Source organism: Anolis sagrei, chromosome 2 (assembly GCF_037176765.1).
Source record: "Anolis sagrei isolate rAnoSag1 chromosome 2, rAnoSag1.mat, whole genome shotgun sequence".
Classification (NCBI taxonomy): Eukaryota; Metazoa; Chordata; class Lepidosauria; order Squamata; family Dactyloidae; genus Anolis; species Anolis sagrei.
The window spans coordinates 118,215,849-118,232,885 of record NC_090022.1 but is presented as its reverse complement, the minus strand read 5'-3'; the positions used below and the strand labels follow the sequence as shown (position 1 = coordinate 118,232,885).

Genomic DNA, 17,037 nt, shown 5'->3' with positions numbered 1-17,037 from the left:
CAAATATTAATACCATATGCTGAACACAACCACAGTCCATTTCTTTCAGTCACCCAATGGTGATTTTTGCTGCATCCTCATAAATACTGCCAATCAAGCAACAATACTGGTCCCTACTATGAAAAGTATGAGACGGCCATCTTGGACAGCAGATTTTAGGTACAATCCACTTGGGTTTGAGTGGGAAGTGGTGCCGCAGGCTCTGCTTCTTTAAGCATCAACATCTCTGCTTCTCTAAGCATCAAGATCCTAGGCCATAAAATTTTAATTCAGAAACAATGGCCACATTGTTTTTCTTTAAGTCCCTTATCGTATGGCACTTGCCTAAGAGATGTTTGATGCTTGGCTATCAATGGACAGAGATACATTCCTTCAACAAAAGCTGAGTAGCATTTGTGTAGGCATATTTTTGCTCTTCCTCCATTACATCCTCTAGGCAGTGGTTCTCAACCTGTAGGTCCCCTGATGTTTTGACTTTCAACTCACAGAAATCGTAACAGCTAGTAAACTGGCTGGGATTTCTGGGAATTGTAGGACTAAACACCTGGGGACCCACAGATTGAGAACCACTGCTCTAGAGGAAAAGTAGCACTCTTCTTGTGAAGGTCTCACAAGCACAATAGTTCACGAATATCCCCCTTTTCCATAATTCACCTTTCCTACCTGTGTACAAAGGATCCAGTGGGGAAGAAGTTATACTTGTGAGGGTGTTGTATTCTGTGGGGATGCTGTATACCTCTTCTCTGGAGAACTGCTCTGTTCCAAACTGAGAGAATACACCTGAACCAGAACAGATGAGGACGGGAAAAATGAAACCAGTTCCTGGATGTCTAAATGGCTATTCTATCTGAAGTCCTTAAAAATTAATATTAGCAAGACCATATTTGAAGATAAAGTAATGTGTTGACATTACATTTATTTTTAAAATTTAATTAAAATTATTTCAAATTTTACATCATTGTGGTTTTTCCATAGTGGGGCCCACTTCACTGGCATTCCAAAAAGAAGGCAATTTATGTTTAACATTGCAAGAAATCCAGTAAGACGCTTCCTCAAGTGTCACAACAAAATGAAATTCCTTTCCACTTAAATGCACATACCACGCTGCATGTTGTAGACCCAAAAAACTTTCCTGTTTCTCAGTTTCTCAGTTCTGTTTCATTCAGTAAACTGCATCAAAGACCTCAGTAACATTCCTGATGACCATTTCAACCTTACTCAAATCTATACAGCATGTCATACACTTTTGCAAGGTTAAAGATGCAAAGCCTCTACAGAAGTGAAAAAGCCATAAATAAAAGCCTACTGTTTTTCTTTACCTGAGAGAACACCACTCTAGGAATCATCATATCCTCCAGGGCAATTGATCAACTTGGTAGTTATACAGATTTTGCATATTCTGTCCTCTCCATTCAAAAACACATCTCCTAAATACTGACTTATTGGAACTCATAATATTTGACTAAAATATGCTGGTACTTTTGTTCCCACCTTTTTGCCTTTGACCATGTCCAATGCTAGAAAGCAGCCAGGTTAAATCCATCCTTCCTTAATTAATTAATTAATTAATTAATCAATTAGTTAATAGATTAATTTGAATTTCCTTTTTTTGCTTTAAAGTTCCAAGAAGCAGTTATTCTATGCTCAAATGTAGGTGAAAGAATTGATTATATCATGACACCAGTGAAAAAGCATACCTGCATCTTGAGATTCAATGGTGATGATCCCTTCTCTTTCTGGTCCAAATCCTTGAGTGGTCTTTGCTTGCACTTTGAACTTATATGGAACATTTTCACTCAGATAAGGCACTGTCAGGGTGGTCTCTGGCTTGTCCCCTTCCACATATATATTTCTGGGTTCTCCTAAATAAACCCAAGCATAAAGAACAGGTTTGAAAAATCATTGAGAACAAGAGACATCAATTTCATCAGTTGTCTATCTTAGCCATGTTTATTCTGCCAAACATTTGAATCCAGTGATTCTTGTGTATTTGTCAGAGATCTGAAACTCAAAGAGAGCTGAATGTTTTCAGTGACTCCCCTGATCTGTTTTATTGATCATAGAGTCACAGAATCATAGAGCTGGAAAAGACCACAAGTGCCATCCCGTTCAATATCCTGCCATGCAGAAATACTCAATTTAAATACTTCCACATTTGCATGTACAGGAAATTCTCTGAATTGTATTTTGTTTCAGAACTGTAACATACCTCCACCATGCAGTGTCTCACAGGTGACCAAGTAACCCAAAATCAAACCATTGGGTTGGCGAGGTCTCTCCCAGCTCAGCTGAAGAGAGTCGGGACTCAGGGCAGTGAACACCAAAGGCCCAGGAGCACTGGGCGTGCTCAAGGTGAATGGTGACCCTAGAGGAATTAGTGGGGAAAACAGTTCAGAGATGTCAAGAAGAAAGAGAATGAGCAAGCCCTGAGGTACATAACATAATTTCAGATTTATTCATACCTTGAATCCCTAATTATATAATATCCAAACTTATATTTTAGAGTGCATGAAATGTATTTCTTTTTTCTAATATGAAATTTATGTTTGCACATTTCTATACACAGACCTTATATTCAAATAAAATATAACAAACTACAAGACTTGGGCTTTGGTGGTCCACTGCTATCAGCTGATTCTCCTAAAAAAAATAACAATTTAGCTATATAACACTAATGTTAAATATTCAAATTTTACTCATTTTGAAACATTACATCAATGAATCAACATTTCCAAGTTTCTATTTACAATTTTTCTTAGGGCAGCAACAAGGGGACATCCATCTCATATTCAGAGCAACAAGCTGCCTTGTATGACTTAGGTAAGTAAAGGTTATTATTGTTACTTTTACCTTACTATCTCTTTACCCTCCTTTAAAAATATTTTATATTAGATAAATAGCTAGATAATATATTTTTTAAAAAAACATAAGCTGGAGAGAAATATACTGCATAGATTTAGAACATGCTGAAAAACCCAAGGCCCGCCCAAACCTCTATAGTATTTAGTTGTGTTTTTGTACCTTCAAGTCGCCTATCGACTTAGGGCAACTTCACTAATTTTCTGAAGTTCTGAAGACAAAAAATACTCAGTTTGTTGCCTCTAAACAGAAACTACAGCACCTGGTATTCATTGTTGAGCTCTTATCCAAGTACTAACCAGAGTTGGCCATACTAAACTTCTAAGATCAAATGGGATTGGGTGCCTTTGTGATATTTAGACCTTGTTCAAATGCCTACATATTTCTCAGTTCTTAGAAATCATGGGAGGTAGAAACATCATTTTTCAAAAGGCAACTTGAAATTCTCAAAGAGGTAAATACTACTATAAGTGGTAGTACTCCTGAAGGATACAATATCACAGAGAAAAACAACAACAAAGAGGGAGGCAATGTCATACAAACAATACATATATTTGAATACTCCTATAACAAGGGAACTGGAGGCCACATTACCTGGAACAGGACTCAGAGGACTGCGTGGATCGACTTGTGACTCGATAGTGATCACACCTTCTCGCTCTGGACCCCATCCGTCATCACTTTGAGCCTTCACCTTGAAGACATAGGAGTGGTTCGGCAGCAGGTCATCCACCACAACAGAATTCTGATTGGGATTGGGGAGAGTCAGCCTCCGTATTTCTCCTGGGGAACAGAAGAAGACACATCAGTCACTCTCACAAGGCTCAAACACTGCTTCCACTGGCAAACTGATACAACTTGTGATGCAGTGCCTCCTGGAGGCTTTCTTCCATGCCTAGGCATGGTGAAGTAGACATGAGCTCTCTCGTTATACATGAGGTCATGAGATTTACGGTACATTGTCTTGTATGCCCATATTTACCTCTGGATAGTCATTTTTAATCTTATGCAAAGTGGCCCTTCAAGACTAGTAGAACTAGATGGGAAAATAAATATAGATAACTCTCAGCCCATATATTATTTTTTTCTGCTGCATATCTTCTTTCTGAGATCATTCATTCAAATGTTACCAAAGAAGCTGTAAAATATACTTTCTGTGGAAATGTTTAGCTTCCTGGTATTATTTATTGAGTATACTACACTTTTATACTGTTCTCCTTTCTCCCAACAGCATGACTGCTACAAATGTAGAGGCAGAAGCAGCTGTGGGCTAATTTGTGTTTGAAAAAGAAGGAAGCGTGTGAGCAGTGCACATTTTCTCTTTTGCTGCATGCTTTTAATGCCCCTAACCAATGGAGTTTCTCTCCTCCCTGTGCGGAGAAATTATGGTACTTTTTATGCATCTCAAGTAACTGAAGACCTTTGAAAATTAATTTTGGAGGATTACAACTTCCAGAATCCACAAGCCAGCATGACTATTCTAGTTGGCAGATTCTAGGAGGTACAGGACAAAAAAAGTAATGTTTCCTTATCTCTGAGCTAATGAATGAAGGACCATACCTAGCTTTGGATGTTTAAAAGTCAATAGAAGCAGTTTGGACCACCTGATGGCCATCTTGTAACAGAGGGAAATGGACCTTATTGATAGCTGCAAAGCAATATAGTAAGTAATTTTTCCAAACTGAACAGGTGATAACAATATTGTGCTTTTTGATTTGAAATCATACACTGTACATTGGTCATTCTGCCATTATGCTATCTGACAAAACAGGGCTTTTCTTGGTAGACTAATGACACATGACTTTGCCCTGCACAGACAAAACAGAGAGGTTCCCTGACCTCCGTTGAGAAGCTGGTACTGTACACTGTATCCTTGCAGTTGTTTGTCACAGTGTGGCTCCTGCCAGCTGACTTTCAGTGAGGTGGGCCCCAGGGCCGAGAACACCAAGCGGGTGGGAGTGTCAGGAACACCCTGCTGCATCCTGGAATCTGAAGCAAAGATTAAAAATGTAATCATGGGCTTGGATCAGACAACAAGGAGCAGGACCAGAAGCAGCGTTACACATGAGCACAGGGCAGAAGTTTTTGTGTCCAAGGAGAACAAGCAGAATATCCCATCAAAAAGGAAGTCAACTAATTGGAATCTAGCTAGAAGCACTTGAGATGCTGAGGTGAAGAGCTGGGCTGAGGAGTATGCTAAACTCAATGGCGCATGAATTGAAAACAGCACCTCAACCATACATTTCAAATTACAGAGATGCAGCTTGAAGACTATGTAGTTTTAAGAGTTTATCACACAATACAGGCAAAGTGCAATTACAGCTGAGACTTATCATGTACTTTGTCCCCCTTCACAGCTCTCCGGGTGGGAGACAACCTGGATAGTGTTTGTTTTTACAAACACACAAAAACCTTTTGTAAAAGAAATGCCTTACAACAGTCTCCCACCAGGAAAACAACAAAAATGGAATACTTCCATGTAAAAAGTCCTGCTGTTATCCTGCTGCAATTACACTTGCATTGTGTGATAAGGTTCTCATAGTTGCCATTAATTTATTTCAGCAGAAAAAAGAAAAGGAGATGTGATTTCAACAAGCAAGCTCCTCTTTCTGCTGCCCCTTTCTTCAGGGCTCAGTGAGGTCCCATGCAGAGGCTAGGCGGCGCTCACTCACCCTGAAGCACTGTCTCCAGGTTGCTCAGTGCTTCACGGACATCTTCGGAGTGAGTGCGGCCCCTGGCCTTCTGGGGAATGGCATAATGCACCCTGGACTGTGTGCCTTGCTCTGACATGCCTGCATAGAGAAAGAAAATGGTGATGCGATCAGTGTGGGCAACCCAAAGATTTGGACATGGAGGAACCACAGCCACTTCACCACAGGCATCCCTATCTCCCTGATCTATAGTAATCAAAGAACTACAGGGAAAAGTATTGAGAAATCTAGCCAAGTAGCTATCAGTAGCTTTCAGGTGACGTTCTCACTTTGGGACACTCTGCTTCCTCAGGATATCTTGATGGCCTTTAGTTTCCAATCGTAAAACTAGATTTATGTGTTAACGAACGCTGACCATGTAAGAGGAGAAATTGGGTTTGTATTTGGTTTTTATTGATTTTATTGATTTTATGGTTATAATGCATGAATTGTTGTTAACTGTGAATTGATGTAATTTTGTGTATGATTGTTTTATGATGCAGGCATCAAATTGTGCCTTTGCTTTTGTAAGCCGCCCTGAGTCCCCTCAGGGCGGTAAAAGAACCCCAAATAATAATAATAATAATAATAATAATAATAATAATAATAATAATAATCCAGATGCCCCATCTAGTTAATGTGGAGTTCAAGGTGGCAGATGCTGATTGGCTTGAGTCACTATTCAGCCAGCAGCCATTTTCTCCATGTAGAATGAAGGTGGGGACTGGGCAGGCCACCACTGAAAGGAATGGCCACACTTGCCCCATAGGGAAGTGGCAATGAGGATTAAAACAGCTGTGGAGTGTCACCCATATTTCTGCTTCTTGGCCAAGACTGGGAAAGAGGAAGGTGAGATTGGTATTTGTTATCTGAATTGGACTATGAATGAAAAAGTTCCAAAAACACCTTGCTTTCTCTGTAGTTGGAACTGGTGTTATATTCCACCTTCAAATATATGGGATAGTGTTGTTCAACAGGGAGGCAAGAAAGAACCTTTTCCTGGCAAAAGCAGAAGAGGACCCTAACTTCTGATGTGTAGAAGGTGCTTGTACTGAATGAAGAGGGCAGTTTCAAAAGCAACGGGGAAATTGTGAAAATTAGGAAATGCCCATGGCTTTTGAAAACCACCAACAAAAAGCTAAGAGCAATGTGGGATCCCCAGCTGTTTTCTTGACTTATGCAAAATTATTCCAAGAGAGACCATTTGCATTGTTCTCCCTGCCACTTCTCCATAAAAGAACTTTGGAATCAGACATATAGACAAGGTTAATGCATTGGGATAACAATTGACTATTTAAGAGTGAGGGTTAAGGACTGAGAAGATTGCATGAAGTCAGAGCATTAAGTCACTTCGTAGTCATTGAAATGATGTAGTCTGGAAATGAACTTTAGTGAAGGTGCAGGAAGGATTAGTGGATCCATGCATGTGAATGACCATGTGTGAGTACATTAGATGGTTATGGGACGAGTCCCTGTAATTCAGGCAATTAGCCATGCTAGGCCATTTGCGATACCTAGGTAGCTGGAAATCCAAGAGGGCCCATCAGTTATGACTATAGATTCCCGAGCATCAGTGTCATCATTGTAACCCTTCACCCTTGCCCTCCTGAAGACCACATCCTGTGGCATCGGAACTATCCTACCAGCATCCTCATGCATGGGAGGAAATATCCTTCTGGACTGGTCTATAGGATAAGGCAAAACAAAGAGAAAGAACGCGTCACCACTGAAGACACCACACCTCTTAGTCCTCATAGCATCAGAAGGAAAGGTCTAAGGAGTAGGGGAGGGAGTACATTCTCTACCCAAATGCTATATCGACATTTGGGTATTTAAAAGCAGAAGGTAACCACATAGACAAGGAAAAGGAATCAATGCCAGCCCCACCAGCTAATGGAAACAGAAGAGTTTGGGAACATGTCAGTTTTAGCTCTTTCTCATTAGGCCAAGAACCATAGGAGAGTCCCCAAAATGCCACATATGGGCAACATGGATGTGGTTGGGGAAGAAAGAGAAAAAACAGTATTTGGAACTGGTGTATATTTGTTTCATGTTAACTAACAGGAGTTTCTTAAAAATATATACTAATGTACCTGCCTTTTGTTGGGACTGTGGAAGCAGAACCCCAGCAAAAGTGGGAAAACTTTGAATAAAAAACTCACTTTTTATCCTCAAGAAGATCTCTCCAGGGAAATTCTACAGTCAACTTCTGGCAACTTCTTAAAGAAGTGTCCTCCCTAGGAACTTCTAGGTCCTCCAGGGCACTTTCTGGCAGAAGTTGTCCACAGAGTCACCATGGAGAATCTAGAGATTCATATTAATCAAATCTCCAAAATTCAAACTCGTAAGTGTGGAGGGCCAGCTATATTTTTGATGTAGGATTGGAGGGAACATTATTATTGCTTTGGTTATAGGGTGAGATTCACCTCAACACTTACCTTGCCCAGACACCATTGAGGTGTACTCCCTTGTCAGAGATGAGTTTTCTATGACCCTTCTCTCATGGTGCATGTGTGGACTTAGATGGTTGTAGCTGGAAGTCGTGTTCCGGGTCAGGCTTCCAATACTTCCAGGGTAATTGAAATCCATTCGACCATTCAACATGTGTTCTGGAAAAGGAAAAAAAAGAAGATCCCATTTGATCAGTATCTGTGGGTAATGTGCCAGGTTAATTAAACAGATCTGAATTTATGCCTTGCAATATTCCCAGTAGGTTTTATTTGTCTCTTTAGCTGTAAGTTGGAGATGAATATGTTAATTTATAGTTAGCCTTACAGAAAGAAAAAAAGAAGCACTTATAGCATCGCACTATTTTAATCCTCAGTGTACCAGCTAGTACCAATACTTCAGCAACTGAATGGATCCAGAAGACAATTACAACCTATGTTAAAGATACTTAAAGGTAAGAAGATATCTTTGTATGTTTCACTACTGCGGTGATTGTATGGGGGAACAACTTAACACAATCAAATCCACTTTTTAAAAAACTATTCACAAAAACCCTTGCTTCCAGGCCTTTGGAGAAGAGTGAGACACAATCATAATCAGTTAGTTATGGCTTTCATTGGCAAATTTGTTTCATGAAACAAATTGACCAACAGGTATTAGCTGTAATAAATGGAATCATTATATTCTGATAATGGATACTTGTTTCCACCATATGATATGTATAAAGAAGTGGGGATAGTTGCTTTCCTTTCTACCCTTACTTTTGAGGGTTCCTACAGGTATTAAACTAACCACTGTTGGAAACAACAAAGTACTAGAAGAAGAAACATAAAGCTAACAGAATGACTGCTGGACTGTTCTGAATAGCTAAAAAAAACACTAGAAAATTAAGAGTGACCAATTGATTATACAATCGAACATCCCATAGATGGAACTCTATTTGTTCTAAAAACCAATGCTAAGTTTTCAAGAAATTGATCTCTGAAATATCCTCATAGCACTTCCCATTCTGGGTACCAAGTTACTCCGTCCAAAACACAGATGTCAGTCCCATTCTCATTAACATTGATTCAAGTTAAACAGAAGGTTATCCAGCAATAAAATGACACTTTTGCACAGAACTGGTAATTGTTGTCTTTCTTCCATGACTTGGTTGCTCTGCAGAAATTCTTCCCAATGTGATCTCCCAACTGACGGGTGAAGCAAATTTGCTCACTATCATTGCTAAAGCTGTCTCCACTGACATCTGTAGAAGGGTGGGTGGAGTACAACACTACTATTCCCTAATGGACCCATGACTCTTGTAGATATAGACATTTAGCAGATTCTTATTAAATAGCTGATGACTACATTGGCAATGAGCAATGTGTACACAGAGTGCAACAGAATATTGCAAGCAGAACTCTATTACAGATAGCTGATTTCATCACAGAAACCAATACCATGATGAGCATGTGCTTGTGACAGGGATGGAGAGGCCAAAATCTGGGTCCAGCCCCTTGGAGGCAGATGAGGCAGGACCATTATAGGAAGAGAGGAAGGCAGTCGTCCTTCACCTGGTTGGGGCCGGGGAGTCCCACTTCTTGGCAAACTGCTGATGGGTGCTTCACTGCCGACTAGCACAGAGGGAGTGTTATCCTCCTGAAGGAGCCCCTCTGTGTCTGAAGAAAAGCAGCTGCTGTCCGAGTAACGAGGGATCAGTTCTGCTGGGAGCCTCCAGGCGACACGACGAAGGTCCAGCTCATCCCCCAGCAGCTGCACATATTTCCACCTAGAGGCTTTTGGAACAAGTGAAGTACTGGCGTGGGCACAACTGGAAGGCTGAGGAGGAGGCGATAAGGAGGCATGCAAAAGAGGCAGCCTACCACCTGCAAGCCACCTGCAGCTCTTTCTTTTAGTCACTTCCTGGCAGGGACTTCTGGAATTGCGCAAAACACTCTGCAGTAGCACTTTCTGTTTCTGTGAATGTCACCTGGTGTGGCTCATCTACTATGCATACTGAATTGGTACTCAAATTACAACCAGAAATTACAAGAGTTGATTAAGCATGGGGAAGTCGGGTGGGTTAATGAAATGTGTAAAACCCACTGGCTCTCACCAATTTTAGTCAAGTTATGACTTTCCCCCATAGCACTGTAGCAAAGCAGAAAGCAAGTGCAAAAGACAAGGGGTGGCCTCCTTCTCGACGAAACAGTTCAAATACTGGATTAAAGAAAGCAAAGCAAGTCAACACCACATGTTTGGGACTTTATCATGGGACCCTCATAGTTTCTCAACTTCAAAAAAGATATATGCACAAATACCCTCCTGGTTTGAAGTGTATTTTTGAACTACCCCCTGCCGTCAGTTCTCAATTTATGCATGCAGCTCCAGGTAAGAAGACAATACTACATCATGCGTGTTTACTATAAACTGAACCTCTAGTTCAAATAGGTCAACTCAATGTAACTATAAGATGAACTTGAATCGTTAGTTTCTATTTAAATTCTGGGTAAGGAAAGATCTTTTTGATGCTTAAAACAACTGAAGGGCATAAAACATGGTGAAATTGCCTCCTACACACTCCAAGGACAGTATGGGATGCAGTAAAATAGGAGGAGGGAGTAGGCTGGAAGGCCCCTGAAGGACTCTCAATAATTTTTATGGGTTTTCTTGCAGCCCACATTTGACTTAACCTAAAGACAATGCCAGACGACTACTAATCTTGAGCAGCAGCTGGAATTGCCAGTTCAAGTATATGGACAAGCAAAACAACGGATAATTGGATAAAACTATTATATACAAGACAACTCCAAAATCTGTTGTAAACTGCCTTGGATTCCCCATTTGGAGAAAGATGAGTGTAAGTGCCTTCAAGGCAGATCCATTAATTTTGCAAGGTTTTCTTAGGCAAGGAATACTCATAGATGGTTTTTCCTCTGAAATATAGCAAAGGGAAAGAACTGCTATTCTGGTACAACTACTCTGGGAAAACAAAGACAATGCTTGGGAGAAAACACACAGTGCCCAGATCATTTCTAGAAGGAACAACCTCTTGAAATGGTTTAAAAGAGAGTTTGATAGACTGATAGAAAGCTAACTGGATGGTTTCTCTAAGTCTACAGTGTCGTGAAGAGATTGTTAAGGCATCGAATGGCTGCCTGGTTGTAAGCTGCCTTGAGTCACCTTCGGGTTCGAGAAAGGCAGGATAGAAATATCGTAAACAAACAAACAAACAAACAAACAATGTGATTCTTACATTATGAAAGCAGATGTCACCAAGAAAATGCAGTATCAGAACAAAATCAATTATGTTCAAATGTTTTTAATGTTTATGTATGCATATAATGAATTCATGTCCCGGCATTGAATGTTTGCCATTTGTATGTTGTACTCTGCCCTGAGACCCCTTCGGGGTGAGAAGGGTGGAATATAAATGTTTTAAATAAATAAATAATGCTAACACTGTGGTTGGAATCAGGGTAATCTATTTAAGTTTAAGTTTTCTAATTGGTTAAGGTGATGTTGTGAACTGTCTCATGGCTGTGACAGAAGATTTCTTTTTGATCCAGATGAGAGGAGTTCCATGACCAACACTTTTTGTCACGTTTAAGTATAGCTATGGAAAGAGCTTACAGGATCACAAACACATTAACATTGAGTATCTACTCCTGAAATTTTATCCACCGGATGCAATGAAACACGAAATCTTCATACAATGTGGCTACCAGATATTTTGACAGTAACCAGGATAAACAAAATTCACTGAATATTATATTCAAAGGAAAGTTTCTTTTTATAATTCTGAAGAACAGGGGGAGAATCCTACTGGATCATACGTTCCCAAACACAAGCAGAGATTTGAGGTGTTTGAGGTGTGCTTCCCTTAAAATAAAGGGACAAAATGTATTTTTTAATAAATCCAAACAGTTTTATATTAACTTTGAAGTGGATTTCTTCCCAGTGTTCTTCATTCTCTAAGCCTTTGAGGAAAAACATTTTAAAAAGAAAACCACCACCATTTTGCCCCAAATTGCTGCAATGCAAACTGTACCAGAATCATCCGAGACACTGGGGTGTTTGCTACCACTAGGTGAGCGCATGACATCTGCACTGTACATGAGGTAGCTGTCATACTCTTCTCCACCTTCAGCATCGATTATGGGCACATCAGGTATGATGGGAACTGCAAGAAGGTAGAAAACATTATTAAGGCCAATTTATAGATACATACTGAATGAGCACAACTACTCTTTCTCCTAAATATGACATATCACCTGTTTTCTCCAATGTTTCAAGCATGGCATTCTATTTTAAATAGGAAATAGTTTAAGTGAGACAGTGGGGAAAATAGCCAGTTGTGCAGATCCATTTTTAAAACAGAAAGTGTGGAGAAAACACCAGAATTAGAGTTTCATATTGGGATAGCCCAGCTAAGGAATTTTTTTTAAAGAAAATAAAGATAATAATAATAATAATAATAATAATAATAATAATAGCAAGGGCATCAACAACAATAATTTGACCAACAGCTTTATGCATTTTACTAGCAATATAAATAAGCTAGTAGGCTATTGTCAGTATTTGTGACATTTGTGACATAACTGGGAATTTTTAAATATTGTTTATATTTAATCCTGTTTTAATGTTTGTATATTTGTATATTTTAAATGGTTATGCTAATACTTTTATGTTAAGCTACTTAGAGTGCCTTTAGGGGGAAATAAAGCAAGGTATAAATAAATGTGACAACAACAACAGCATAACTTCATACCAGAATATGTTTTCTATTGGTATATTTGGTACACTATATTCGCAGAATGTGCCACAACAGACACACCTTGAGTATTCTGAATAAAGGAGCAACATTTCAGATAAAATACAACATTTCTGCACCGCAAAATCTTAACTATATAGCTATTATAATAACTCACTGGAAATAGGGCGCTTAGGTTGTGTGGCCAAGTTCATAGTCGCTTCTCTTTCAGGCCCCCATCCAGCTCCATTCTTAGCCTTCACTGTATAGCGATAGGGCTGAGATTCCCTTAAGTTTTCAATCAGAACCATCCGCTTCTTGTAGTCTTCCACCATGACTTTCTTTACTGGCCCAATAGGTCCTTCAAAAAAAAAAAAGTTACATACTGAAATATTTCACACCTCTTGGCAACTGTTTTTATTGCTTTCTATACTAACCAGATTTTGTATGATGGAAGCTAAAGACAGGATAACTTCAAAGTACCATCTCAACAATAATGCAGTTCATGGTGAACCTATTAATACAAAGTTTTAAGTAACAATTCAAATAAGGGAGTTCATTAATGTGTGTGTGTTTGGCTTGAATGCAAGTATTCAAGACCTCGCCATTCTACTGAAATAATAATGTAAAATTGGATTCAGTTTTTCTAGTCCTGAAATGTATCTGAGCGCCAGATACTGCTATATTAGGGTTGACTAGAGTGGAATCTCATCCTTTCCTAGGTCAAATTTCATTGCCTTGTTGACAGTAGACAAGCTAATAGTGAATGAAATGGTATGACTTGCCCATAGAAATCCAGTGAGTTTCTAAAATCCTAGTCTTCAGAGTTGTTGCTGAACAATCAAACCCTATATTACAGAGGCTGTTCTCATTCATAGGCAACCTTAAGTTGATATTGACTTGAATCAGGAAATATTAGCATTACGTTCTTCTGAAAGCTTCTTTTCCCCTCCCTCCCTCTACTTTGACCCTACCTGAATATCCAAGAATGACAGCCACAACCATTCCTTTTTGAACATGCATTGTGAATTAAATTCCTGAATAAACCAACCCAAGGTAACTGGCTCATCAAAACCATAGCTTTCAGAGAGACAGAAACTAACTTACGGTTTCCCTCATTGACAAGCCCATAGCCAACTTCATAGGCTGTGATCACCCCATTAGGCTCAGCAGGCTCAGCCCAGCTCAGCTGTGTCACCGTAGAAGAGATTACATTGAAAGCCAAACGCCCAGGCTCACTAGGAACTACAAAAGGAAGAAAACAAAATAATTATTCATCAGAAACAACTGCTCTGAGTACAGCAAATGCAGTGGAAGCCGTGGGGATAGGGAACGAACTGGATGCAGGTTGGTAACATCTCAGTGCAAGCTCGCAGCCAGTGGCTTAAAGAGGTGGAAGAGAAGGTTAAGAGGGGTTTGCCATGTTTAAGTATCTGAAAGGATATCATAACGAAGAGGGAGCAAGGCTTGTTTTCTACTGCCCTGGAAACTAGGAGCAATGGGTTCAAATGATAGGAAAGGAGATTCTACTTGAACATTTGGAAGAACTTTCTGATTGTAACAGCTATTCAGCAGTGGAACTCTCTGCTTTGGAGTGTGCTGGAAGCTCCTTCCTCAGAAGCTTTTAAACAGAGGCTGGATGGCCCTCTGCAGGCATGTAGCTGGGGGGGGGGGCTTGGGGGGCTTCTTCCATAGCTATCTGGTTCCTGCAGATGTTGGTGCTGCTACTCAGATTTTCTTCTTGGTTATCATGCTGGAATGGGCTAACATACCTTCCTCGAGTGTGCGGCAGTGGACCACTTCAGAGTAAAGTCCCTCGCCCAGGGCATTGTAGGCACAAGACCGCATCTCATAATCACAGTAAGGGTACAGGTTGGTCAACTCTGCAGATGGCACTTTGGAATCAAGCAGGTGGGCCTCCGATTCTGGGTCCCCTTGGATCCAGTATTTCACCTATAACTCAAGGAGAAGACCCTCCTTAAATCACCAAAAACATCAATTCCGATATGATTTGAAGCCCTCCTGCATTAAGGTACATTTTTCAGTTTAAAACACAAGCTTTATCCATAGTTTTATTCAGTCTCTCCACATGCTCATACATTTCTGAAGAGCCACTCCTTGTCCAGATTGCTGCACCAGTGTTTACACACTGCAGCTGAGTCTGTTTTCTTCCACTTTGTAGAGCTTTTGGCTTCACTAAATGAAACTACAAACCCCAGAATTCCACAAAATGTTACCATGGTAGTTAAAAGGAAATATAGTGCTATAACAATGTTATATGATAAGTACCTTGGTCCTGACCACAGATCAACCATGACTGCATTTCCCCATTTGTAAACTATAAGCTTGCCAGTCCCCATGGCTTGATTTTCCATACCTTGTATCCTGCAGGTTTGCCAGGTGGAGGTAACCAGTTGAAGCGGATCTTCCTAGAGCTTAATGCTTGTGCATTTGGATTAAGTGGGGCTCCAAGCAAGCCTTTGGGAGACTGCTGAATTTGACGTGTACTTACTGCTGGTGGCACTTCACCTATAGCTTCTGTAAGAAGATGAAGAAGAAGGCAAATTATTTTCTCTTGCTTATATGGTGTTTAGTGATTCAGGAAGGCTTGCTTTTCACAAAAACAGTATCTTTGTTTAAGAAAGATGCATCTAAGTAGGACAGGAAGTCCCAAATTGGCACGTCCCAGGACAGTTTTGGACTACAATGCCCACACAGAAATTCTGACCACTGGCTACATTGGGTGGGTCTTCTGGGAGTTGCAGTCCAGAAATATTTTGGGACACACTTTGGGGATGTTTCTGACATAATATTTTTATCTGAACGGTTTCTTTAAAAAGATTTCAATTTCTTTTAAATACATATAAGTATGGCTTAAAACAACAACAAAGAGTTTGGAAACTCACAACCTTATAAGAATTAGAGAAGAGAGACAGGGTTCTGGATTCTAGAAGTATTAAAATACAGGATAATGTGCAATATAATGATTTTGGAGAATATTAAAAGTAATAATGACTTATTTTTAAGTAATAGAATAGTATGTGTAAAGCGATAGAATAGTATATGTCATTATTAATGAACATAAAATGAAAATGCTTATAAAATCCAGTATGAAATAATTTATAATTTTATAATAATATTCTTATTTATAACAGGCATATGTGATAAACAATGAGTGCTGTGGCAACATAGGAACTAGCAAATGTATTATGAGGTAAAGTCTTATGGACTAGAATCCACTTTATCAGTTGCAAGGACAAATATAGCCTATTTGAGGATTCTGTCACTTCCTCATCCTCTCACTCATCCCCAAATCTTGCAATGTAATAACAATGACAAAATCTATTTATGATACCTATCCCAGCAAAGGATGAAACATCAAATGTATACTGTCAAAGAGAAAGCCTCATTATGTCTACACACTGCTACAAACTGGGAAAATAAAAATGTCATGGTGCCGGCAAGAGACAGCAAACCCAACTGAAGCTCCCGGGAAAATGAAGAGGTTGTGCTTGAAGCAAACATTCTGTTTCTCTTTTTAGTACACTGGATTAGTAGATCAGGGACTAAATCTAGAGGGAAGTTCAAAGTATATCAACTTTCCTATTTTAACCAGAACAAAATTTGGTAGCCATGTTTGTCCAATGAAATCTATTGTCTATTGAAGCTGAAACTTGAGGTACCATGGCACATACTGAGGGATCAAAATGATGTTTGTCATCAGAAACAGATAAAGCTCACCTGGATCAGCGATTGTCACCATCGTCTGTGGGTATTTGCCAACCTTTGCACCAAACCTGGGGTTGATTAGATCCACCACAAACTGTTTCAGCTGCCGATTGTGAAGAAGAGCATCGATCTCTGTCAGCTCCAACAATTTCACCTGCACTTCCTTCCGCTTCTCCCCAGGCAGAAAAACTAAGTCACCTTCTGCAAAATTGTAATCCTAGGGGAAGGGGTAGAAGGGAAAGCTGAATGAATGATACAATGAAAATATTTTCAACATCTCCAATTGGTATGTTCTCTGTTCCTGAAGATTTATTTATTCCAAGTGTTTTGAGAACTTTTACCACTCAGGTTTCTCAAATTGCAGGTTCATTTCCAAATGATACTTTCTAGAAGGAATCCAAATTTGCCTTTATACACTGGATATTTTTGTGGTATATTGGTCTGAGCACCAGATGATGATGATGATGATGATAAGAAGAAGAAGAAGCTTTATTTATATCCCACCTCTTCTCCCTGAAGGGACTACAGCTCTAGAGACCAGGCTTTGATTCTCCATTCGGCCATGGAAACCAGCTG

General features: G+C 39.7%; 1 protein-coding gene across 8 annotated transcripts in view; it reads right to left on the bottom strand.

The window, feature by feature from the left end:
- ITGB4 (integrin subunit beta 4) overlaps positions 1-17,037 on the bottom strand; it is a 74,224-nt gene that overhangs the window by 4,167 nt on the left and 53,020 nt on the right. For 3 of the 8 annotated variants that reach the window (XM_060764665.2, XM_060764664.2, XM_060764666.2), the window contains exons 27-41: positions 16,474-16,678; positions 15,110-15,270; positions 14,505-14,685; positions 13,840-13,977; positions 12,911-13,093; positions 12,031-12,162; positions 9,554-9,775; positions 7,988-8,158; positions 7,064-7,234; positions 5,532-5,651; positions 4,699-4,848; positions 3,454-3,642; positions 2,210-2,365; positions 1,698-1,862; positions 664-780 (exon numbers count right to left, since the gene is read on the bottom strand). In XM_060764665.2, the coding sequence (XP_060620648.2) occupies positions 664-780; positions 1,698-1,862; positions 2,210-2,365; positions 3,454-3,642; positions 4,699-4,848; positions 5,532-5,651; positions 7,064-7,234; positions 7,988-8,158; positions 9,554-9,775; positions 12,031-12,162; positions 12,911-13,093; positions 13,840-13,977; positions 14,505-14,685; positions 15,110-15,270; positions 16,474-16,678 (2,461 nt within the window). The remainder of the gene's footprint in view (positions 1-663; positions 781-1,697; positions 1,863-2,209; positions 2,366-3,453; positions 3,643-4,698; positions 4,849-5,531; positions 5,652-7,063; positions 7,235-7,987; positions 8,159-9,553; positions 9,776-12,030; positions 12,163-12,910; positions 13,094-13,839; positions 13,978-14,504; positions 14,686-15,109; positions 15,271-16,473; positions 16,679-17,037) is intronic. The other 5 variants (XM_060764667.2, XM_060764668.2, XM_060764669.2 and 2 more) reach the window with 5 other exon arrangements.